Below are 25,659 nucleotides of genomic sequence, written 5' to 3'. Positions count from 1 at the left end.
TTTTATTGAGTCATCTCGACCAACCCAAAAATAGGGTTATAACCCAATACTATCTTTTTTTTTAAAAAAAAATGTTTACCATCGATATTAGTAATGTATTATGACCTATAAATGTTTAATATTTGAACTTTATGAGATTTTAATTATTAAGGTAATATGCATCCTAAGGTAATATGCATCCTAAGGTAATATGCATCTCGGATGAATATCATTTTTAAAGATAATTACTAATTTCTCTCTCTCCACAGTTTCTGAGAAGCTCAGTCAATATGATAATGGAGATGAAACAATCAGAAAACAACACAGAAAAATGGTGCCTGCTGCTAATATTTTTGGTTTCTACATACACCAACATGTTATGCATCATTTCCAACCAAAAATAACTCACATTAACATGGATCTCTCTAATCAGTAGAGAAATGTGCAGTGTGCCTAGCATAAGCCATACGACTGTCAAGATCACCTACCGAAACATCTCATTACCGACGACGTAAGAGCAGACGACAGAAACTTCATTCCAGTAGACCCGCCAGGAAAATAGGAAACAGCGTAGTATGCAAGTGCAAGAACCTGGAGTAACACCAAAACGTTTCAATTCGGACTGATACGAAATGGAACAATAAATGCATTATGGGAATAAAATTTGGAAGAATGATGAAGATACCTGTAATACAGAGAAGAACACTGAGAGAACGTAGCTGTGAAGCCCCATGGAAACATATAAAGTGCCCAACATACTACCAATAAAGATTGCGGTAAAAGGAAGTCTCTGAATCATGAAGCGAAGTAACAAATCAGCTAAAATAATGAGAGGGTGGCGGTAAAAAATGTATTTACATTTAGGGAAAAGTTACCTCTTTAGAGAACATATGAGCAAGCTGATTCTGTGGACCCTTAAGTGCAAAGAAGGATCCAATGATGAAGCAGCAGCCAAGAGTAAAGCAGATGGCGAACTTTTGAGGCATAAGAACCATGACAGGGAGGAACATGGTGAACGCAATGAAGATAAAGAAAACTCCAGTTGCTAGAAACAAACCAAAGTACATCAGGGCTTTTCCCGAGGGAACGTTACTAGTGGCCGACTGGAAGTTTCCGGGAAGTTCTCTCACTCCTTTCGAAACCCTATAGAAGGATCAAATCACGAAATAATCAGAAAATTATATGAAAGATGTGAATAAATGCCCTTATGAGAGAAATGCTTGACGAGAGTTTGTAAAGGATACTATCGTTGACGAGAGTTATCTTGGATGTAACATAGAATGTGAGATCCCACATCGATTGGAGAAGGAAATGAGTGCCAGCGAGGACGTTTGGCCCCGAAGGGGTGGATTGTGAGATCCCACATCAGTTGGGGAGGAGAACAAAACATTCTTTATAAAGGTGCGGAAACTTTTTCTTAGCAAACACGTTTTAAAAACTTTGAGGGGAAGCCTGAAAGGGAAAGCCCAAATAGGATAATATCTGCTTGCGGTGGACTTGAGCTTATACAGTGCTTCTGTTGGTTCTACTTTTCTTTGGAATGAAGCGAATCTAAAAGTCATGAAGGCTATGAAGTAAGCCTTTTATATGCTACACAATTTAAGCTCGCTGATAATTCTTATCTGTGAGCTCAAGTAGATATTGTCCTCTTTGGATTTTCCCTTCTGGGCTTCCCCTCAAGGTTTCAAAACGCGTCGAGAGAGGGTTCCACATTCTTATAAGGAATGCTTCGTTCCCCTCTCTAACCGATGTGGGATCTCACACTATGAATTAGAAGTGTCTTCAATGGTCGGAAAACTTTCAATATTCTAAAACTAGCAGACTGCCGAGGGCAACACCCAGCCATTTCTCGTTTATTTTGAAAACCAGTTCGATCACTTGGAGCCTGAGCCCTATTGACTCTCAATATCTATAGTTAAAAGCACCTCGCATTCCCTTCCTTATATGATTTTTGGTGGAAGAGCTGCAATGCTCAAGGATGGCCTAAGGAGATGAAAAGGAGTAAGGACAAAATGTGCACGGATTATTTAACGAAAGTAGGGTCGTGTCCGCTTTTGTTTTTGTAACACCCGCTCATCGACAACTCGATTCACAGGAGTTACCACTGACATCGATAATTTACTCCGAAAACCAGTCATAAAACCAAAGCATTTTCATATATAACATGTAAAACCAGCACATCTTACCACTATGAAATAACCAAAGTAAGTTTTCAACAACAAAAACATATATACACAAAACAAACTTAGAAATGAATTCCCGGTAGTCCCCTAGCCCGCTGGTCATCCTTGGTTGGCCTGCATCATCTATATCGGCAACACCCAGCCATTTCTCGTTTATTTTGAAAACCAGTTCGATCACTTGGAGACTGAGCCCTATTGACTCTCAATATCTATAGTTAAAAGCACCTCGCATTCCCTTCCTTATATGATTTTTGGTGGAAGAGCTGCAATGCTCAAGGATGGCCTAAGGAGATGAAAAGGAGTAAGGACAAAATGTGCACGGATTATTTAACGAAAGCAGGGTCTTGTCCGCTTTTGTTTTTGTAACACCCGCTCATCGACAACTCGATTCACAGGAGTTACCACTAACATCGATAATTTACTCCAAAAACCAGTCATAAAACCAAAGCATTTTCATATATAACATGTAAAACCAGCACATTTTACCACTATGAAATAACCAAAGTAAGTTTTCAACAACAAAAACATATATACACAAAACAAACTTAGAAATGAATTCCCGGTAGTCCCTAGCCCGCTGGTCATCCTTGGTTGGCCTGCATCATCTATATCGGGAAAGAAAAGTTAAAATAATTTTGATGAGTAATTAATTTACTCAGTAAGTAGCTAACTTGTCTTTCACAAGTTTATTACTGATCTTTCCAACTGTTTTAAAGTTTTATTCATCATTAACTCCTAGTTTCTCTTATTAAGATCATTTGTTCTTTAATAAGGTATTTCAGCTACCTCTAGCTTAGGTTATTGATTATGTTTATTTAAAATTTTTGGACTCGTATGTAAGACTTGCTCTCAGTCAAATACAGCCCGTTTACTAATTTCTTTGGCGGTCTGTAACATCATATATACCAACGGTCAGGAATACTCATTGTTCCTAACTTAGCACACAGAACGTTGGTCAGAAACTCCGTGGGAATTAGTAGACTATAGATAATGTCTCCAAATCTTTAGAGAAAATACCACAACAGCTAACCTAAATCATGAGTTGGATAGTTGCATTCATAATCTTTCAACTATCAAGACGCATAAGCAATAATTTTCCCGTTCTGCATAAGTACGCAACCCAACCCAACCATTTTTAGAGGCATCACTATAAATTACCAGATTCCTAGTACCGAAGCACTAGTGATGATGCCAGTCTTTCCTTGAGTTCCTGAAAACTCCTTTTAGAAGCTCGACTCCACTCAAATTTCTTCCATTTTCTAGTTAATTGAGTCAAAGGCGCGAATTAATATCCTGGGTAACTATAGTTGGTCGAGCCTAACCTATAACTACCTCCACCTTTGTTGGATCAACACCTATGTCATCCTTAGATACCACATGTCCAAGGAATACCACCCTTTGAAGCCAAAACTCACATTTTGAGAATTTGGCAAATAGTTTATGTTCGTGTAATACCAACAAGACTTTCCTCAAATGCTTTGCATGCTCATCATCTATCTTGGAATAAACCAAGATATCATCAATGAACACAATTACAAAAGAATCCAAGAAATCTTCGAATACTCGATTCATTAACTCCATAAACACAACAGGGCTGTTAGTCAAATCAAAGGACATCACAACAAACTCATAGTGCCCATAACGAGTACGAAAAGCTGTATACGACGTGTCCTCTTCTTTGACTCTTATTTGATGATAACCAGAACGAAGATCAATCTTCAAAAATACTGCTGCCTCTTGAAGCTGATCAAACAAATCATCAATTCGTAGCAACGAATACTTATTTTTAATTGTCACTTCGTTCAACTCTCTATAATCAATACAGGGACATAGTGTACCATCTTTCTTCTTCACAAATAACATTGGAGCTCCCCATGGTGACACACTGAGCCGTATGAACCTCTGGTTCAACGACTCTTGTAATTGCAGCTTTAGTTCTTTCAATTCTGTAGGAGCCATCCTGTAAGGAGCTTTAGAAATAGGTGTCGTTCCTGGTTCCAGTTCAATGCCAAACTTGACTTCCCGTTTTAGTGGCAACCGAGGTAATTCATCAGGGAAGACATGCAGAAACTCATTCACCATAGGTACAACTGTGACACACTGAGCTGTATGAACCTCTGGTTCAACAACTCTGGTAATTGCAGCTTTAATTCTTTCAATTCTGTAGGAGCCATCCTATAAGGAGCTTTAGAAATAGGTGTCGTTCCTGGTTCCAGTTCAATGCCAAAATTGACTTCCCGTTCTGGTGGCAACTGAGGTAATTCATCAAGGAAACATCCAAAAACTCATTCACCATAGGTACAACTGATACATCTGTATCAACTCGTCTGACTTTTGCAACACTAGCCAGGAACGCTACAGCACCATGAGTCTCTAACATGTATGTGACACACAACACTTTATGACTTTCTGGAAAGTTGAAGAATGTAAATTTTGTTTCAATACATTTCAGCCACCACTCAGCTGCCTAAGGGTCAGTCACCTTTCCTGCAAAAGTTGGCGGGGCAAGTTTCGTAAAATCTCGTATATACCCACTCTCCTCCGTCACACAACTCCAGACTTGTGAAAATGTAAAATTTGATAGAGTGGTAGTATCTGGCCAACCATTAGATGTGTTATTAATGGTGCTAGATATGTACAATCACGATGTTATTTTGGGCATGGATTGGCTATCTGCTTATCATGCCAGTATTGATTGTTACAAGAAAGAGATAGTATTCCAACCTCCAATGGGAAAAAGCTTTCGATTTCAAGGTATGAAGTCGAGAAGTATTCCCAAGACGATAACTACTTTAAAGGCTAGGAAGTTGATTACTCATGGTGTTGTGGCGTTCCTGGCTAGTTTTGCAGAAGTCAGACGAGTTGATACAGATATATCAATTTTCCTGGATGTCTTCCCTGATGAATTACCTCGATTGCCACTAGAGCAGGAAGTCAATTTTGGAATTGAACTGGAACCAGAAACGACACCTATTTCTAAAGCTCCTTACAGGATGGCTCCTACAGAATCTACAAAAGTTGTTGAACCAGGAGTTCATACGACCCAGTGTGTCACCATGGGAAGCTCTAGTGTTGTTTGTGAAGAAGAAAGATGGTACACTACGTCTCTGTATTGATTATAGAGAGTTGCCACGAATTGATGACTTGTTTGATCAGCTTCAAGGGACAACAGTATTTTTGAAGATTGATCTTCATTCTAGTTATCATCAGATAAGAGTCAAAGAAGAGGACATACCGAAGACAACTTTTCGTACTCGTTATGGACACTATGAGTTTGTTGTGATGTCCTTTGGTGTAACTAACGCCCCTGCTGTGTATACGGAGCTGATGAATCGAGTATTCTAAGATTTTCTGAATTCTTTTATGATTGTGTTCATTGATGATATCTTGATTTTATTCCAAGACACATGAACATGCGAGGATTTGAGGAAAGTCTTGCTGGTATTACGCGAACATAAATTATTTGCCAAATTCTCGAAATGTGAGTTTTGGCCTCAAAAGGGGGTATTCCTTGGTTTGGTCATGTGGTATCCAAGGATGACATAGTTGTTGATCCAGCAAAGGTGAAGACAATTATAGGTTGGGCTCGACCAACTACAATTACTGAGGTGAGAAGTTTACTGGGTTTAGCAGGATATTACAAGCGATTTATTAAAGACTTCGCAAAAATTGTAGCGCCTTTGACTCAATTAACTAGAAAAGGGAAGACATTTGAGTGGAGTCGAGCTTGTGAGAGAAGTTTTTAGGAACTCAAGGAAAGACTAGCATCAACGCCCGTGCTTATTGTACCTGATAGTATTGGAGATCTGATAATCTATAGTGATGTCTCTAAAAATGGGTTGGGTTGCGTACTTATGCAGAACAGGAGAGTTATTGCTTATGCCTCTTGACAATTGAAAGATTATGAATGCAACTATCCAAGTCATGATTTAAAGTTAGCTATTGTGGTATTTGCTCTAAAGATTTGGATAAATTATCTGTATGGTGAAAAGATACATGTATATACAGATCACAAAAGTCTCAAATATCTGTTTACACGGGAGGAGCCAAATATAAGGCAGCGCCGATGGTTGGAGTTAGTGAAGGATCATGATATGTAGATCCTTTGTCACCTTGGCAAAGCTAATGTAGTAGCTGATGCTTTGAGTCGTAAAACAACTCACTCATCTGCAATGTTGATGAGGCAAACCAACATTCAGATGGAGTTTGAACGATCTCAAATAGTTGTTTTAGTTAGGTAAGCGACAGCTTAGTTAGCTTTTATGACTATCTGCTCGACATTGCAGCAACAAATTATTCAAGGTCAACAGAAGGACCCTTATTTTGCAAAAGTCATGGAGCAGCTTGAGACTGAACAAGTCAGAAATTTCTTGATGACAGGTGATGGATGTTTGAAGTGGCGGAATCGAACTTGTGTACCTAACGATGTAAAGATCAAGAGGAAGATTCTATCTGAGGCACATGAGTCACTCTATACTGTACATCCAGGTGCCACGAAGATGTATCAGGATTTGAAGACATGCTTTTGGTGTCCTGGAACGAGTTGTTGAACATTATAAATATGTGAATGCATGCAATAGATGTGAGCATGCTATATGTGTATACATTGATAGAAAAGTTATGACTATAGGATATGCTTATAGTTGTTGAGTCCTGATCTATTTTTATAAGTATTGTAGTCTACTAATTCCGGCGGAGTTCCTAACCAACACGTTGTGTGCTAAGTTAGGAACAACGAGTATTCCTGACCGTTGGTATGTATGATGTTACAGGCCTCCTGAGAAATTAGTAAATGAGTCATATTTGACCGAGAGTGAGTCTTACATACGAGTCCAAAAATTCTAAATAAGCATATAGAAAGTCAGTAACGTAAGCGAGAGGTAGCTGAAATACCTTATTAGCGAACAAATGATCCTAATGAAAGAAGCTAGGAATCAATGGTGAATAAAACTTAAAAACAGCAGGAAAGATAAGTAAGAAACTTGTGAATGACAAGTTAGCAACTTATCGAGTAAATTAATTACTCATCAAAATTATTTTAACTTTTCTTTCCTGGTATAGATGATGTAGACCAACTGAGGACGAGACCAGCGGGCTAGAGACTACAGGGAATCCATTTCTAAGTCTGTTTTATGTACATGTGCTTTCGCTGTTGAAAACTTACTCTGGTTATTTTTGTGTTGTAAAAAGTACTGGATTTACATGTTTTACTTGTTACGTACGAAAATGTTTTGGTTTTTTATGACTGGTTTTCGAAGTAAATGGTCTATGTCAGTGGTAACTCTGGTGAATCGAGCTGTCGATGAGCCGGTGTTACATTTTATTTGCTTTCAATCTTTTACCTTTCCTAAAGATATGATTAATATCCGTCAAGGGTCATGTTCTATCTAATTCAATATTATCTCTTGGTTAACTCAATCTAGTTTTTATTTCAATTCCAGAGTCTTCAAAGACTTCCAATATGTATTGGAAGGCAAGTTTTCAAAGCAAATCTTCTACTTGAAAGAAAATCTCAAGCATCCTTGTAATCACCATCAAGTTCTTCTATCAATACAATCTTTCGATCCTAATTCTCTTAATCCGCATTCGATAGACAGATTGTTTGAACTTCGAGCAATTGGTATCAGAGTCAAGTTATCAACAAAGTATCCATTTGATTTCTTTTTTCGATTTTGAGACTAGATCCTCTAATCAATCTCTTTGTTTTAAACTTATTGATACCACCACATTCTACAAATTTCATCTTTTAGTTCTTATCAATTGTTGTCGGATGTGTCAGCTCCTTTGTCACCAAGGGTTGTGAGTGGCCAAAAGATGATTCCAAACATCCTCTAACCATTTCTCCCTCCCCTAAAATGCTATAGTTTCTCCTTAACTGGATATGACCACATTAGATGGAAGAAAGTAACCTCCAATATCAATTTATCTTTGTCTTGAAAGAGCAAGTAAATTAAGATCTCATCAAACTAATACGACACAACCTTAGCAAAGCTAAAACAACTTGAGAAGACTTTAAAATCTTACCAGAATCAATCTAGCAAAATGGCAAACCAATATGACATGATTATAATCTTTGAGGTCATCCCTTCAAATGGTACACCATGAGGGTAAGAAACCACTAAGGATGGCCTCCGAATGAATACACGGTATTAGTCCTACATCTAGATACCAACCAACAAAAAATAATATTTTCTTTTGAATTTGAACTTTCCCAAATTTCACAAGAAAGAGGATGGTGAACAGGAGATAATACCAGTCAAGAAAAGAGAGACTTGCAAGAAAAATGCATAATGAACCTCAACACCCCATGCCTATGATTCAAAATCTAGATTCGGACCTAATGATCCCGGCATTCCCCTACGACATGATCACATTACTTACTTTTCGCTCCTAAGACTGAAGACTATCTCCACAGACCAATACAGGTCATTTCAGCCTGTTTTTTCTTCACTCACATGCTTCCTCAGAAAATTCCTAGGAGGTCACCCAATATAGGATAGATCCAAGCAAAGCACGATTAACTTTGGAGTTCTTGTGATTGACCTACCGAAAAGGAAGATGCACTTTGTTGGTATAGGTAGTAACTTTCAATCCTTTTAAGTCATTCTAAGTCATCCTATCCTTAGGATCACTCACATTTGGATGTGTTCTCAGTTCATCCATGTATCCCTTCTTTACTCGGATGTAACACGACCCATGGTCCAAATTGGTCGAGTGAACCATAATAAAGAAACACAAATTGTGAAACTAACTAGCAGTTTCCCTTCTATGATGAAATGATAATAAAAGGATAATTCACTGAATGCAGATTATAAAACAAAGAAAAAGAAGATCAAATCAGACTGCCATCAAGCCAATGGCAATGGTCTTCACAAAATCTAACTCAGATGTCATCCTTAACCCTGTGGTGAATAAAATTTAAAACAAAGTCATCTTGTAAATTGGTTAGCCATTTCAATTTCCACAAATAAAGGGGGCTGTTGGAAAATCTACAGAGTAGAAATAAGGATTTGGTGTCAAAATGGATAGGGAGTTTCCCGACAGACAGATTTATGGCATTACATGATAGCCAGTCAGTAAGCCTGGTCTCACTCCTTCACGACCAACATTATCCAAAAAAAAAAAAAAGCCTAAACATTTGAGGGGCTAACGTTAAAAACTTGGAAAATGGAAAATTTTCAACATTTGCCCCTAAAGCTCTTAATGCTTACCATGAAGCCATTAGAAAAAATTCATTCTAGCCTCAAGGTTGCTATAATCTAAGGATTTTCATGGTGCAAATGATTTTATAAACTTTGATAAAATCAGAATGAAAACCAAACTAGTAATAACAAAAGAGATCCAATTACATAACATATTAAAAAAAACACAAGAAAAGGAGAACTTTGCTCTTTCCCATATGGAAGCCTTCAAAAAGACTGAACTCCTTTTAACCCAAAAATCTAAACAAGAATGGAAGGATCCAAAGACATTGATATCAAGACCTTCAAACTTGTGCAACTATACTCTCCTGGGCTAAGGAGAATTTCATTTCATGCTGTTTGGGAACCTCTAGTCACATTCTTTGTTTCTTCAGATCCCTTGTTAACTCTCTAATACCCAAATGGCAGTTCAGATGCAGGATCTCCGAGATTCTTAAATGAAACTCTTAATCATTCAAATGATAATACAACGCAAATCAAGATTCCGAAGGATAATGGTAAATCACTTCCCACACATCCTCATACCCAGCCAACCAAATCATGTCATTTCACAACCTTAAGAGAGAACGTAACAGCCATAGCCAAGTACCAAAATTACAGTAAAAATATACAAAATTCAATACGACATACATCGCTAAGATGCATATGAGATCAGAGACTTACACGCTGAAAGTTCCTGAAACGGTTTCATTGGCAGACCTAACAGCACTTTCGAGATCGAATCCGATTCCCAAATTGGAGCTGCCATCCTCAGAAGCTTGTGATTCTGCGTACGAATTCCAATCGGCCAGCAACGAAGAGGACGATTTGAGTTGATTATCACTCCCACTATTACCCCCTTGCGTGAACCATCCCTGCGCCGCTTTCTGCATCGTTTTCTCAGCTCACAAACAGCCCTTTCCAAATCAAAACGAAAATTAATCGAAAAAAGTTGCAGATTTGCTTTCGATTTGGGAATTTGATATTGGATTGAGGAATCGATATCGCTGGGAGAACGCGACCGATTTTCGCTTGTTTTTTCTCGAAGGCAATAGTAAAGAAGAAGCCTTGGAAACGAAGAGATACCATCAACAGCCCAAAATTGATTACAAAAGTTTATGAGAAAAAATAAATAAAAAATAAAAAAAAATTATTTTCCGTAAGAATTTTTTTAAATATTTTTAAATTTAAATATTACTAAAACTTTTAAAGTATTCAAAAAAAAAAAAAAAATCATTTATTGTAAATATAGAATTTAGATATATAATAATTTCATAAAAATTTAATTATTATTTTAGATCTTAACTTTCAAAAATTTTATTTTAATCAGCTGTGTTTTTTTTTTTTGGTCTTTTACATGTTTTTTTTAAAAAAATTAAATTATTAATATTATTTAATTATTTTAGATAAATAAAAATATTAAATTTCATTAAAAGTGTAAAGACTCAATTTAAGGGAGAAAAAAAAAAAAAAAAAAAAAAAAAAAAAAAAAAAAAAAAAAAGACAAAATTTGGCTAAAACCTTAAATCAACGGCGTTCTCTTCTCCTTCATTCCGATCTTCGGTCGCCGAATTGCCGACTTTGGCGAAGGGAAAGAATTTCAGAGATTCAATCCACCTGATCCCTAACTCGCTTAATTCATCATCACAATCCACTGAAGCCTTTCACCTTCTCTTTATTCTTGTAGCTATGGGAAGGAGAAGAGAGCGGCGCCTGGCAGCTCTCAGTAACGCCGGCCGCCGTGTCAAACTCGATCTTTTCGCCGAGCCCTCCGGTAGTTTTTCTTTCTTGGATTCTCCCCTTTTATTTTGTATGCATTTATGTAACTGGTTTGTGCTAGTGCGGATGTCTATATGTGTTTATTTGTTCATCTGGTTATTTGTAATCGAAGAAGATAATGTTGAGCTTTTGGTGGCTGATTTTCATATCTCATCGATTTGGTCTTCTTTCTGTTTGGAGTTTATGCTTCTTCGGTTTCTTAGGGCTTTGTGTGATTGTCAAGGGAAGAAAACTTATGTTAGGAATCACGAATCTCCACGATGGTATGATATTGTCCACTTTGAGCATAAGCTCTCATGGCTTTGTTTTGCGCTTCTCCAAAAGACCTCATCCATTGGAGATAGTATTCCTCACTTATAAACCCATGATCTTCCACTAAATTAACCAATGTGGGACTCAATCCTTAACCATCCTCCCCTCGAACAAAGTACACTATAAGCCTCCCCTGATGCTTATGGAGCTCTCGAATAGCCTCCCCTTAATCGAGGCTCGACTCCTTTCTTTGGAGTCATCGAACAAAGTACGTACACCCTTTGTTCGACACTTTAGTCACTTTTGACCACACCTTCGAGGCTCACAATTCTTTGTTCGATATTTGAGGATTCTATTGACATGACTAAGTTTAGGGCATGTCTCTGATACCAAATGATATGGAATCAACCCAAGGGAAAGTATGGAACGGATTACCTTGATGATCACGATCAAGAGTAAAGACAACTCGTTTCTAAACTCGTGATTCGAATCACTCCACAAGTGGTTTGATCAATACCACTTGAATGACTATAGCATGCAAGTTCTAAACACAAGAATTTGCAAACAAAATCTTAGCTCTCAACAAAGCTAAAAAAAATAGAAATTCTTTCTTTGATTAGAGACATCACATTTTGGAATTAAAAAGAATAGAATTTCTATTTTTTTAGCTTTGTTGAGAGCTAAGATTTTTTTTTTTGCAAATTCTTGTGTTTAGAACTTACATGCTAGAGTCATTCAAGTGGTATTGTTCAAACCTCTTGTGGAGTGATTCGAATCACGAGTTTAGAAACAAGTTTTCTTTACTCATGATCTTGATCATCAAGGTAATCCGTTCCATACTTTCCCTTGGGTTGATTCCATATCAACTTATATTTGGATATCTGTTATGCATGTTCCTTCTTCTTTAAATGTTTACTTTTGACTATATCTAGTCTTCAATAGACATAAATGTCATGCATCTCAATAGTAGTTTGTTTGGTTAGCATTTGAGACCAAAAAAAGTAGTCTAGATGATTGCTAAAAAGGAAAGAGTATATATATATGAATGCATCGAAGAAATTTAATTTAGTTGTTTTTGGCGTTTCATTGATTCAATCTGAAATGGGTAAAATGAAAAGTATTTTTTGGTCGTTTCCTTGATACGTGAACTTGGGTAGTATTGACACACTCATAGCAGCTGCTAGTGATTTTAGTGTTATGATTCTGGAGATCATTAATATTAGATGACTTTATTTTAATGGTGGATGTGCTATTCATTGTGTAGGAGATTTAGATGGCTCTGATGTACAAGAAGAAGTTGGAGGGGATATAGATTCAAGAGAGACGACCAAGTTACCGAAATCAGCATCCTCTTCAGGTGGGTTCTATCAGTGTTCTTCAAAAGGACTATGTAAAGGGGATATGAGTGCTTCACATTATAGTGGTGGATATTTCAAACTTTATGTACAAGACTTTGTATTCTATTCCCCAAGAACTTGTTTTCAGTCTTTAGGGTAACTGTGGTCTTTGGGACACCAATTATCAGATCAGGTCGGGGCCCTTGCCACAATGAACATGTGAATGACTCGATCATTATGCCATTTTTGGTATCATCAAAGCATTTGGAGATTTCGACAGGGAAAATTTTTCATCGGTTCGTACGTCTCTGTCTTTAATTTTTGTTTTTATGCAACACTGACGTTTGTCCTTGGATGTGTAACAGGTGGATGTGATGAAAATATCTTCAATGTTCTTGTTGAATTGAAATTTAATGTTTCTAACGCCTTGATATTCGTGAATTTTTCAGGGAATTCTTTGACGTGCTACTAAGACACGTGGTTTTGGATAGTATTTGATGTGAAAGTGTTTTCATTTTCAGGCCACCAAGCACAAAATCCCTTGCTGTTACTTGAGCAATATAGTGATGATGAAGTTGATGAGGACTTGGATACAAATTCAGATCATGATGGGCAAGATGCTTTGTTACCTGACCGAACGGATGAGGTATTTTTCTTTCTTTTATCGCGTAAATTGCATATCAGGCTTAGCACTTAATAAACTTGATTTGATTTTCTACATTCATTAATTTTAGGCATTGCTCTTGTATGAGTAGATTTATTTGCGGCTCAATCCCCCTCCCATGAGAATGTATTAGTTTTGTGTGGAAACTTCTTTCTAGCAGACACGTTTTAAAAACCTTGAGGGGAAACCCGAAAGTGAAAGCCAAAGAGGACAATATCTGGCTAGCAGTGGGCTTGAGCTGTTACAAATGGTATCAGAGCCAGACACTAGGCGGTGTGCTAGCGAGGATGCTGAGCCCAGGTGGATTGTGAGATCCCACATCAGTTGGAGAGGAGAATGAAACATTCTTTATAAGCGTGTGAGCTTCTTCCTAGCAGACGCGTTTTCAAAACCTTGAGGGAAAACCCAAAAATGAAAGCCCAAAAAGGACAATATCTGCTAGTAGTGGGCTTGGGCTACATATTTATTGCTTAGATGGTGAAGGTGCTGTTTGATATGGTAATTGAAAAGAAATTTAGAAATTACACAAGGTAAGTTGAAAATATTTTCGATGGCTACATCTTGAATATGGGTTTGATCCCAATTTGAAGATAACTTTTAAACACACGTAAGGTCATATGTTCTCCCAGATGAGCTTCACTATCTTCCTTTTTCTACATTTGACTTGCTCTTTTTCCTTGATGTAATGATTTTTGTGCGTGGTAACAAAGTTCACTTCTATTCTTAATAATATTCTGCTTCATTGATATCCTTGATTTCAGGTTTCTGCTGAGGGATGTGAGAAAATGGATGCAAAGGTCAGTGAAGATCTCATCGCTCAAAAGGCGGTCCAAGAGGAATCAGAGCGGGATTCCGTTGAATTTTCTGAGAACCTAGAGAGCAAAGATGAAGGAAAAACTGATACTAATAACTTGGGATATTTAAGCAAGGAAACTGATTTGGTTCAAACGTCTGTACCGGCCTCGTCTGATGTACAAGTCGTAGGGGATGTTATTTCAGGATGGAGGATTGTTATGCATGAGAGCCATAATTATTATTATTGGAATGTTGAAACTGGGGAAACTTCATGGGAAGTACCTGATGTTGTTTTGGCTCAGGCTCAGCCTACTCAATCGACCACTGATATTAAAACCTCTCCTACACAATTTCCAGAGAACGTTACAGTCTTTAAACACGAATCTTGCTTAGCTAACGGTGGGAAGTTAGATTTGTTTTCAGCAGAAAGCACAGGTGACTGTTTTGTTAATGTCAGTGTTTAAAAATTGTTTAAATATAAGCCTAAAGTGAATGATCAAATTGAAGGTTACAAGAATGGTGCTCCAGTATGTGCAAGTCAGGGTTCTGAGGTTGACCAAAGCTATGCTGCCTTCAGCACTTGTTCAAATGATGTGAATATAGCAAAAGCTGGTTCCGAGATCTATGTTGATTACATGATGACTCATGAAGAATCGAAGTCTGGGTTGGATCTTCCTTCGCATCTTCTGAACTGGAGTGCTAGCTTGTTAGAGAGGTTGAAATCATTACAAAAGTAAGGCTTGACCTGTTCACCTCAATTGAATATTGACTGAGTTGGAGGTGTAATATAAATATTACTGGCATTTCAAGGGTAAAATTTAGAATATGCCCTTTTTATGTTAGCATAGAGAAATGGACTTTCGGTTTTACGTTACGTTTTTGTACTAATGGCTGAAATAAACTTCAGGTCTGGGGGTCATGAATGGACATCAGAGTACATACAGGAAACACAGATAAGACTCGAAGATTTGAAGTCGCTGACGCCCTATAAGACATCTTTGCTTCCATTCTGGGAATACTCAGCAAGGAAGCTTAAACAGATTGAAGATGACATTAACAAAGAAATTTATCAGACTGCTGCTGTATCGTCACAATTGGATGAAGCCAAGGCTACTGATAGTCCAAACATTGTAAGAGCGAACGTTGGGTCTGAAGTCGAGAGAGTGGCTTGTGGTGGTTCTGCTTCGGAGCATTCTCATTTGCGTACTGTCATTGCAAATGGAGAGAATATTTCATCGTCTAACGCAATCGAACACTTTGGAAACACTACTGCTGTGATTGAGCAGGTAAGTGAAGTTGTAATTGACGAAATGGCTTCCAAGAGCGGTGTACATTCTGTGGAAGATGTTGACATGGAGGTAGATATGGAAGTTGAAGATGCGAGTTCTGCAGGTAACTTGATGGTGACTGGTACGTCCGATATGTCCGTTGCTAAGTCGTTTACTTCCTCTGAGCAACCGCTTCTGCCAGATCCACAAGCCCAGCCAAATCTTGCTTCTGGATATGAATCCATAGTGCCAGAGGATAGCTCTATGGCGCCACCACCACCAGATGAGGAATGGATTCCCCCACCACCACCTGATAATGAAGATATTCCTCCACCGCCACCTGATGAGCCAGCTGAACCATTTTATCCTATGCCTCCATCTTATACCCAACTTGGCCAGCCTCCTTGTTACACCGAACCATATCAAGTGTCTTATCCTGATTCTAGTATTAAGTATTATGCACATCCTGTCCCTGAAGCCATTCTTAGTGCAAACTTTTATGGACATCCAGAAGCATGTAACACTGTTTTGGCTCAAGCACCATTTTACTATGAGGCAGTTCCCAATTCCCATACTGATTCTTCTCCTGTAGTTGTAAATGGTGTCGTGCCTGAAAGTTACGGTATTCTTCAAGACACAACAACCTCTCTTCCCGTCTTTAGCACCGCAGAGCCTTCTCAGTTGCATGTTGATGCCTCATTTGTGAGATTTGAGCCTTCTTCCTCTATTCAATATAGATCTTCTGACATAGCAAATATGAATACTGCTTCTCCCACGGATGAAATTGACAAGGGACGAAAAGAGACCGCATCAGTCTCCTTCCGATCTACTTCGGGCTCACCAACTAATGATGTTCTGCCTACATCTAAAGCTGTTACTGATTCTTCGGCTGTTGCTAATACATCTACAGTTTCCAAGGTTCAACCAAAAGGTATGATATGTTAGCAGCGAATCGAGCTTTTTAGTCGTGATATTTTTGCAAGTAAAAAAGTAGGAGTGAAATGTTTATCTAGCTTCCCAAAAAGAGGTACAGATTAGGGGACGAAAACATATCGTGTGTACTATGGGCTAGGAGTTGGCAGTACTTACTGTGTAGAGTTTGTTCGGTTAACCATCGATATGCTGTAAGCTCGAACCTAGTTTTAACTCCTCTAGTGAGATGTTCATGCTATGTTCTTAGCTCTTTACTTAAAACGTGGCCTCCGAATATACGGCATTGCAGATCTGCTCCAATGCTCTTTTGTTTTTTTCTGTATGCAGCTCCGCGCAGTAAAAAGCAGACCGTCACGGTTGCCCCCTCCTTGAGATCTAATAAGAAGGTTTCCAGTTTGTTGCACAAGGTGTGTGTGTATTTCAGCTTCATAGATATAGTACATAAATGCTCTTTTGGTGTTTCTGATGAGATGCCATATTTTTCTTTGATCGATCAGTGGAAAGCCGCTAAGGAAGAACTTGAAGATGAGGAAGAACCCGAAAATGCGTACGAGATTTTAGAGAGGAAACGAGAACGGGAAATAAAGGTGAAGTTTTGAAATAAAGAGAGTCCACTGCCTGTGAACTGGGTTCTTACTCTGATGCTTTTGATGCAGGAATGGCATGCACAGCAGGTTGCCAGTGGGGATGCAAAAGAAAACGCTAACTTTCAGCCTCTTGGGGGTGATTGGTATGACGCTGAAATTGGTTTTAAAAATCAAATGGTTATCGAACAAGGCTTAGGATTCAATGATTTCTTTGGTCTTTGGTTTTAAGTTCCGTTTGCTACATTTCTAGGCGTGAGCGGGTAAAGCGAAGGAGAGCTCAATCGTCGAGCAAAGTTACTCAATCCCCAGCTGAAGCATCCGCGGATGGAAACCAGCAGCCTAACCTGGCAGAAATCTCAAAAGATCTCCCCTCAGGGTGGCAGGTAAATTCCATTAGACCAAAGATGATAAACTGAAATTACGAGTTAGAATCGAACGTGGCTATCGAGTTTGAACTTCCGTATTCAGTTCATCGACTTTGTTTTATCTGGTCTTGAACTTCTTTGGTAGAACCCGATGCTAATTTTGTTCGTTCTCTAGGCGTATTGGGACGAGTCTTCAAAGCAAGTGTATTATGGTAATGTTAAGACCTCGGAAACGTCGTGGACAAAGCCGAGCAAGTGAAGTGACATTTATGTTAGTTTAGTAGGGCTGCATAGGATAAAATATAATGGGAAGTAGCTGCTGATGGCATTGTATAGTTTTTATCAGTCTGCTAACTTGTTCTTGTTGTTGTGAGTCACAATTGAGAAGAGGAACATGGCAAAGCCTACAATGTTGGTGATTGATAGTTCAATCAAATTGTCATTTACCCTTCTCTGGGATGGTTTGTGCTGTAATAGGCTTCACTTACATTCTTCACTTGCTTGCACAAGCCAATTTTTTGAAAAAAAAAAAAAAACGCTATTTGGCTACCTCGCTCTCATTTAGTGATGGCGATCGAATCGAGTAGGTGAAATGTACGGTTGAGAGATTAAAATATGTTTTAAATAATTTTTTGTCATGTTAAATTTACTTAAAAACGTATATTTATAATTGCTATTAAGGTTAGGCTAGTTGCTACAGAAGTCGACAGATTTTAAAATGTTTAAGACCACTTTTGTTACATTGAAATTTAATGTTTTATTTTATAATGTTAAAAACGCAATTTTTATATCATAAGTTTATGGATTCATGTCTTCGTTCTTTTTTTTTTGTTTTGGTATATGCTTTTTTTAAAAAAGAAAGGTTTTCAAAATTTAAATCGAGACAATAAATTTAAAAAGATGTTGAAAAAACAAAAGACTAAACTTTAAATATTATATTTTTCTCTCTATTCAAACATTTTCCATATGTTCGTTTTTGTGTTCGCATTTCAGGTCTCTATTAGGGGGTGGCGGCCCTACCGACAGCTCTTTAGCCTGCACTACAACCAATTCATATTTTCTCTAAATGGATATATGATTCTGAATTGAAATCGAGTTCGATTGAGAGGGCAACTCCTTTGTTGGGTCTTTGAGACAAAAACACTTATAGGAATGATGCTAATTTTCATGTTATTTCGAGTCTCTAAGTGGAGAATGATGAAAATAAAAGGGCAAAAAATGATTAATTTTAGTTTTTAAAGCTAAAATAAAATAAATGGATAAAAATGGAAAGAAACATTTTGAATTTGTGTTAAATAATTAGCCAAAACAAAAATGTCAAGAATTAGAATTAAGTTTGAAATTTAAAAATTAAGTTTATAAATACTTTTTATTTATTATCTATAGAAAATTGAAATAATAAAAATAAAATTTTCTTTCTCAAATTTGGAATTTAGCTAAAAGCTTATTTTTTTATTTATTTATTTTATCATGAACATAAAGTAGGGATATTCAAATGCTCGTGAATCCGACCAATCCAACCTATGGTAGAAAAATCAAAGAATCTAATCCCGTTGATATTTATGTAATCTGAAAATAGGGTTAAAATCCAATTCAACTCTACCCTATTTTTAAAATTATTAAGAATGGTAAAAATATTTAAAGTTCGTAACATAAATCTATGAATGTTTGATATTATTACTTTAAACATACATGTTAAAAAGTGTAAAACGACTCTCCACAATGGTATGATACTATCCTCTCGTGGCTATGCTTTGGGCCCTGAAGCCACGAGAGCTTATGTTCAAAGTGGAGAATATCATACCACTTGGAGAGTCGTGTTCATCTAACAAAGAGAAGTTAAAAAAAATCCGACAACCCAACTCCAACTATGAGTTGAATTGTAAACTCTGTTCGAGTTATTCAAGTCATCGATCCAATAGATTAAAAAGTTTGAAATTGATTAAAAAGATTTTTACAACACAACCACTACTGGTGCACAAAGAAAAGCAAAAAATGGGCAATGGAAATCATGAAATCCTGCTTCATTCCCACAAATTTCCAATTAAAAAATTCACCAAATAACAACACATAAGAAGAGGAAGAAAAGGACGAACACAGACGAACCATCAGACGATTTCAAGGCAACTAGGAGAATCCCATAAATTCACTCGATTTCCGATCCAAATCGGAGAGATTGGAGCCGACAGATCCGCCGCGGAGGATACCAGCAGAGCGCCGGTGGTGCCGACACCGGAAGGAGCCAATATGCGTCGTCGGAGAGCAGAGACAATTCCCCTTGGCCGCTGGGGAGACCTTCTGCGGCGAAGAATGCAGCGACGGAGACACAAGGACGCGAGGGCTCCGCTTCAGATCCTCTAAATCGAAATCTGTGAATCCGATTTTGTTGTGTTGATCGAGGCTGTGTCTGTGAGTGGGCCTTGGGGCCCTGTGATCTGGTTTGTGATCCATGGATTCCTTCTCTCAATCAATTCACCACAAAAATTAAGACGACAAACAGGAAATTGGAGGATTAAAAATGAGATTCTTCGTTTTTGTTTGTGGTTTGATGAACAATTGCTTTGTGTGTTCTTCTTTTTCGTGGAGAAATGTAAGCAAATTTCGACATTGGTTGTGTTGGCCTCAAATCTTGGTGTTTGCCCAATTCACAACCTTTTGTTATTTTTAGCCTGTAACTTTGTTGACGGATCAAAGGGAGCTGAGGTAGATTAGGGTCCTCATCGGTCCAACCACGAGCACATACGGTATCGGTCTAGGTGAACCAATCACGACCCACTTCGAGCTGAATGAGCCTTGTGAGATTTATTTCGAAGTTGGATTTGATTTAGAGTCCACAAGTATGTTACTTCTTCGGTGTATTTTTACGCTCACTCTTGGTACTTTATTTTTTTTTTAGATCGTAGCTAAGGAGTGGATTGCAAAAGCATTTTCAAAGCCGAACAAATTTCAAATTGAAGACCTACATTGATTCATTTACAACCGTCTATGCTCGTGAAAGTTTATAGTTGTTATGAGTGAATACGAAGAGTGTTCGTTCCTTATATTCACTCACTCCCGACCCATCCACCAAATAATCAAAAACGATCTAAAATAAAATTAGTTATCAAACGGAGACCTTTTTCATTTTTCAGACGCTAAATAACATAATCAGCATACATCTACCAAATTATATAGCAGGAAAACACCGAGTACCATAAACGGGGTCGACAGTTTTTGGCCGAAGTCGATCTTCTCGTTCTCTATTTCTGCCTCTTGTATATCTTTGCAAGGAAAGATTTCAACACTGCTTGTACTGCATCACTTGGATGAACTTCAATGGCTTTTATAAGCTTCTCGTAACTTTTGCTCTCGTATTCGGCAAATACACCCTGCAAGAACGCCGAAAAACAACTAGATTTATCTCGACACACCTGAAAGTTCTAACACCAGATGACAAGGAATTATAATCGACTTGTTGTAAGTATATCCTATAATAAACTTATGGGAAGTGTTCGGTATTTCGTTTTGGTCCCTAAACTTTTGACGGTAGAAAGTAGAACCTCTAGATTAAGGGCTTTATATAAGTCTTTCACTTTGGCTACACAATCCTCATCTGCTTTCCCATAGTTTTCCTGTAAAAGAGAATAAATTATTACTGTTCTTCTTCGTAATACCAAATTTGATAGAGGCAACTTGAAGTTCCCCACTTACATGCAGCAAAGTCTTCTGTTGCTCATCAACAAGTTCTAGTGCTTTCACAACCAACCAAGAACACTTGAAATCTTCAATATCTGTTCCAATCTGAAATACCAATTTAAAAGTCAATCAAGTCTCGGTTTCTACAAATACAGAAGCATAGCACGTCGTTAAAGTAACAGTTCACGCAACGTGTAACAGCCCAAGCCAAACACTATCAAATATTGTCCTCTATGGGCTTTCCCTTCTGGGTTTCATCTCAAGGTTTTAAAACATGTCTCCTAGGGGGAGATTTCCACACCCTTATAAGGAATGCTTCGTTCCCCTCTCCAACCGATGTGGGTTCTCACAATCCACCCCCTTTGAGGGCCCAACGTTCTCACAGGCACACCGACCGGTGTCTGACTTTGATATCATTTGTAACAGCCCAAGCCCACCCCTAGCAGATATTGTCCTCTTTGGCACGTTACGCATCGCTGACAGCCCACAGTTTTAAAACGCGTCTACTAGGGAGAGATTTCTACACCCTTATAAGGAATGCTTCGTTCTCCTCTCCTACTGATGTGGGATCTCACAATCCACCCTTCTTGGGGCCCAGCGTTCTCACTGGCACATCGTCCGGTGCTTGGCTCTAATACTATTTGTAAGAGTCCAAGCCCATCACTAGCAGATATTTTCCTTTTTGGGTCTTTTTGGGTTTTCCCTTCTGGGTTTCCCCTCAAGATTTTTAAAACGCGTCTGCAAGGGAGAGGTTTCCACACCCTTATAAGAAATGGTTCGTTCTCCTCTCCATCCGATGTGTGATCTCACACCAAGCCCACCGCTAGCAGGTATTGTCCTCTTTGGGCTTTCCCATCTGGGCTTCCCCTCAAGGCTTTAAAATGCGTCTACTAGAAAAAGGTTTCTACACCCTTATAAAGAATGTTTTGTTCCCCTCTCCAACCGATGTGAGATCTCACAATCCACCCCTTTAGGGTTAGCGTCTTCGTTGGCACACCGTCCAGTGTCTGGCTCAGATACCATTTGTAACAGCCCAAGCTCAAGCCCACCCATAGCAGATATTATCCACTTTGGCATATTACGTATCGTCGTCAGTCTCACGATTTTAAAACGCGCTACTAGGGAGAGGTTTCAACACTCTTAAGAGGAATGCTTCGTTCCCCTCTCCAACTGATATGAGATCTCACAATCCACCTCCCTTGGAGGCCCAATGTCCTCATTGGTACGCCGTCCAGTGACGGTTTCTGATACCATTTGTAACTTCACTAATTCAGGACAAGAAAATTAAGGGCGTTACACAACCTACCTTCCCTATCACATCAGGATGACCAAAACAATCCAGATAATCATCCTGCAGAAAAGTTGGAATAGTATATGGTTTTGAAGCTCAAATTGAAGCGAAAAAGTAATCTTTCAGTGCAACTTCCTAAGCCACATTGGAACGTTCAAAGAGATAACAAACTACCTGCACTTGGAAATAGGTTCCCATATCAATAAGAATGTTCTTGACATCACTATGATTGTCCAAATTTTCACCTGCCATTAGTAACGCACATGCAACCTAAAGCAGAATCAAAGCAGTTCTGTCAGTATAGATTTCTGAATTCTACAAAAGAAACTAATTCCTAGGACAGAAGATATGAAATTCATTAAGTTCTTGATTTGGGTGACATGAATCAAACCGAAAAAGGTTTACGGTTGTGTTCCTTAAGCGACATCTTCTTTCGATGATAAAAACTTACATAAAAGGCGATAATGTACGTACCGGAAGGTAGAACGAGTAATATCCAGTTTTGTACTGAACAATGCGATGATGACTGCACAAAAAGCTTTCAAGTGAATGTATTTTCAGAGTAAAAGGCGAACGATTTCGTTGAACTGCAATGTTCTCACTTACAGAGGTAACGAGTACTTCCATAGGTCTTTCTCTCCTTCGAGTGTGGTAATCAAATCAATCATCTGTCCTGAGGCTGTTTGAAATTCCACCTAAATCATGGATACTTGATCAGACAGAGAATACAAGGCCTTGCACTAAGGTATTCTCAAAGACAATCACCTCATTGAACAAATCCAAAAGATCTACGTAATAAGGCTTTTCTCTGAAATGATTTTTGATGATCCTCAGGACATGGTTTCGTAACATTATGCCATCGTTTATAGCAACCATACCGACCTATAATTAGGAAATACCGGACGGGTTATGGCTGATACACATTTATAAACAGGGATTTAAGTAACGTCGAAGGAAAATAACTCGGTGTCACTAAAATTCACACCTTTGGAACCCTGAACCAGCAAGGTTGACCACGTCGTGTGACGGAATTATCCATGATATCGTCAAGAACAAGAAAATATGCTTGAAGCTATGAGGAAGATGATTGAGAACAGTGAGCATACAGTGAAATGATGAACCACAAATAAGAGGAAACAAGTAGTAATACCCATTCAATGCACCAACCAAGTGCAGATGCAAGAAACACTTCATCATCACTAAGCTCTTCCCCTTGTTTTAGTAACTTATAGCTTTCAATGACGGAGAGTCCTCTGTTCAACTTTCCTGCAAAAAGCAAAAAGAATTTCGCATCGATCAATTCGTCGTATAAACGCAATACAACAAAATCTTGAAGGACTTTCGGGTGAGTTTCCACCATACCTCCAGGCACATTGTAATCGAGCATCTGCAATGAAAAAAGACCATACAATTCATCAGGATGAACAAAATATTTGCAGCTGTAGGGAGTCAAACGGAGAGAGACCATGAACATAGAGAAAAAACAAAAATGTTCATATGAATGGATATATTATCATGCCACAAATCAAAAGCAAGAGACAAGCATGGTCTAACTAGAGCTATCCAGGCAAGCAAACTCATTGTCGAGATATTCGGTGTAACAGCTCAAGCCCACCGCTAGCAGATATTGTCCTTTTTGGGCTCTCTTCCGGGCTTCCCCTCAAGGGTTTAAGAGGCATCTGCTAGGGAGAGGTCTTTCGTTCTTCTCCCCAACCGATGTGGGATCTCACAATCCACCCTCCTTCGGGGCTCAGCGTCCTCGCTGACACTCGTTCCTCTCTCCAGTCAATGTGGGATCTCATAATTCATCCCCCTTTGGGGCTCAACTTCCTCGCTGTCCCTCGTTCCTCTCTCCAATTGATGTGGGATCTCACAATCTACCCCCTTCGGGTCCAGAGTCCTTGCTGGCTCTAATACCATTTGTAACAGCTCAAGGGCTTTCTCTTCCTGGCTTCCTCTCAAGGTTTTAAGAGGCTTCCACACCCTTCTAAAGAATGTTTCGTTCTCCTCCCCAACAGTCCCCAACAACCGAGGTAGGATCTCACACTTAGCTTTATATTTCTTTAGTATAAACACTTGGGAGACCACTAGTGCAAGAAGTGAGAAGATACGAACAATCATCAACCAGATCATACCGCAAGAAACCACTCATCTGAGAGTCTCTTCATTGTAGATTTAAGCAAATATCTATGTCAATTTTTCTCGTCATATAGTTCATATTTTGAACGGATGAAAACATTTCCATGAACACAATGATGAATAACAAAACTATGTCATATTTTTCTGCAAAACCATGCTCATCTTTGGTAACAATCCACATCATAATGAAAAAAATAAGGCGGATACAAGAAAAAGAGGAGTTTAAGGCGTTGTAGGCTTTCCATCGGCACAATTGCTAGTAAACACTGACCAGAAGGCCTATCTCAGTCAATTATCGAAGAGTTCCAAGTCAAAACAATCTAACAAGAACTCAAAATCCCCCAATTTCTTAAACAAAATCTCGGATTCATAAACTAAATCATCAAATAATTCATTAATTTCAGCCACTCTACAACGACATCCACATACAAATCAATCAAACAAACAAATCCCAACATGCAAAAATGCAAAAACAAGAACCACATTACATTCCGAAAATGATTCGAACAGCTCAATCGAACCTCAAAACAAGAAAAATCACGAGAAAAACGAAAAGGTAACGAAGTTGGGGACAATGAAATTAGAAAAATGTAAGGTACCCGGTCGACCCATTGGCGAGAATCGTGAGTGAACTCGAAAGCAGAGTCGTGAAGGAGCTCGGATTTCAACAATGAGTAAACCTCCAAGAATTTGGACCTGAATTCACCCATTTTCAACGGAGAAAACGCAGAGAGAAGAAAAGAGGGAAAGAAGAACTGGTGGATGAACTGTGAAAGTTGTTTCGCGGTAGTTTAATAGCCGGTGGATGGGGAGATTGCTAGCTATCGCGCACGTTCAATGTCTCTCTGACATGATATCGATATGCAGTCGTTCACACTCTTTTCGCATGAGGCCTTGGTTCGGGTTCGTGAGACTTCTATAAACTCATAATCATTCCCTAAATTAGTCTCACTTTCATTAACAATACCTATTATCAAAATAAAGAACGTAACGATTAGGATCTCACAACAATGCCCACACTCAATTTAGACGAACAAAGAAAAACACAACCACGCATACACTCGATCTACATGAACAACATGAATACACTAAAAGTTTTTGAAGGCAGGAGAGTACATTTTCAAAGCTCTGCATAATTATATGGTTCAGTTTATTATATATAGTTGTACCAGATATAACCTATATATATAACTTTTTACTTTTACTCACGAATTTAGACTAAGCTTCTGAT

At 38.4% G+C, this 25,659-nt stretch overlaps 3 protein-coding genes across 6 annotated transcripts; 1 reads left to right on the top strand and 2 right to left on the bottom strand.

The window, feature by feature from the left end:
* Positions 1 to 290: 290 nt before the first annotated feature.
* Positions 291 to 10,426, bottom strand: LOC111789168 (protein transport protein sft2). Its single transcript, XM_023669828.2, has 4 exons — positions 10,028 to 10,426; positions 855 to 1,122; positions 665 to 769; positions 291 to 570 (listed from the first exon to the last, which is right to left on the bottom strand). Exons 1-4 carry the CDS (start codon positions 10,234 to 10,236, stop codon positions 460 to 462), a joined length of 693 nt encoding a protein of 230 aa, XP_023525596.1. The 5' UTR covers positions 10,237 to 10,426; the 3' UTR covers positions 291 to 459.
* Positions 10,427 to 10,833: 407 nt separating this feature from the next.
* Positions 10,834 to 17,819, top strand: LOC111788928 (uncharacterized). Of its 4 annotated transcripts, none has more exons than XM_023669511.2 (11): positions 10,834 to 11,117; positions 12,639 to 12,731; positions 13,233 to 13,357; positions 14,137 to 14,605; positions 14,699 to 14,903; positions 15,078 to 16,369; positions 16,699 to 16,778; positions 16,869 to 16,958; positions 17,028 to 17,101; positions 17,209 to 17,341; positions 17,499 to 17,819. In XM_023669511.2, exons 1-11 carry the CDS (start codon positions 11,033 to 11,035, stop codon positions 17,580 to 17,582), a joined length of 2,730 nt encoding a protein of 909 aa, XP_023525279.2. In that variant the 5' UTR covers positions 10,834 to 11,032; the 3' UTR covers positions 17,583 to 17,819. The 4 variants fall into 4 exon arrangements, with proteins under 4 accessions (XP_023525279.2, XP_023525278.2, XP_086977409.1 ...); XM_023669510.2 differs by having other exon boundaries at positions 10,835 to 11,117; positions 14,678 to 14,903; XM_087121283.1 differs by having other exon boundaries at positions 11,061 to 11,117; positions 12,639 to 13,007; positions 14,678 to 14,903.
* Positions 17,820 to 20,394: 2,575 nt separating this feature from the next.
* On the bottom strand, positions 20,395 to 25,310 carry LOC111789212 (farnesyl pyrophosphate synthase). Its single transcript, XM_023669909.2, has 12 exons — positions 25,028 to 25,310; positions 23,652 to 23,676; positions 23,440 to 23,555; positions 23,275 to 23,361; positions 23,055 to 23,171; positions 22,896 to 22,984; positions 22,764 to 22,815; positions 22,464 to 22,559; positions 22,305 to 22,349; positions 21,014 to 21,103; positions 20,863 to 20,934; positions 20,395 to 20,691 (listed from the first exon to the last, which is right to left on the bottom strand). Exons 1-12 carry the CDS (start codon positions 25,136 to 25,138, stop codon positions 20,563 to 20,565), a joined length of 1,029 nt encoding a protein of 342 aa, XP_023525677.2. The 5' UTR covers positions 25,139 to 25,310; the 3' UTR covers positions 20,395 to 20,562.
* Positions 25,311 to 25,659: the final 349 nt, after the last annotated feature.

The sequence above is a fragment of the Cucurbita pepo genome, chromosome 2 (assembly GCF_057944985.1).
Source record: "Cucurbita pepo subsp. pepo isolate OVF chromosome 2, ASM5794498v1, whole genome shotgun sequence".
In the NCBI taxonomy this organism is placed as follows: Eukaryota; Viridiplantae; Streptophyta; class Magnoliopsida; order Cucurbitales; family Cucurbitaceae; genus Cucurbita; species Cucurbita pepo.
This window is presented reverse-complemented; position numbering and strand designations above follow the sequence as displayed.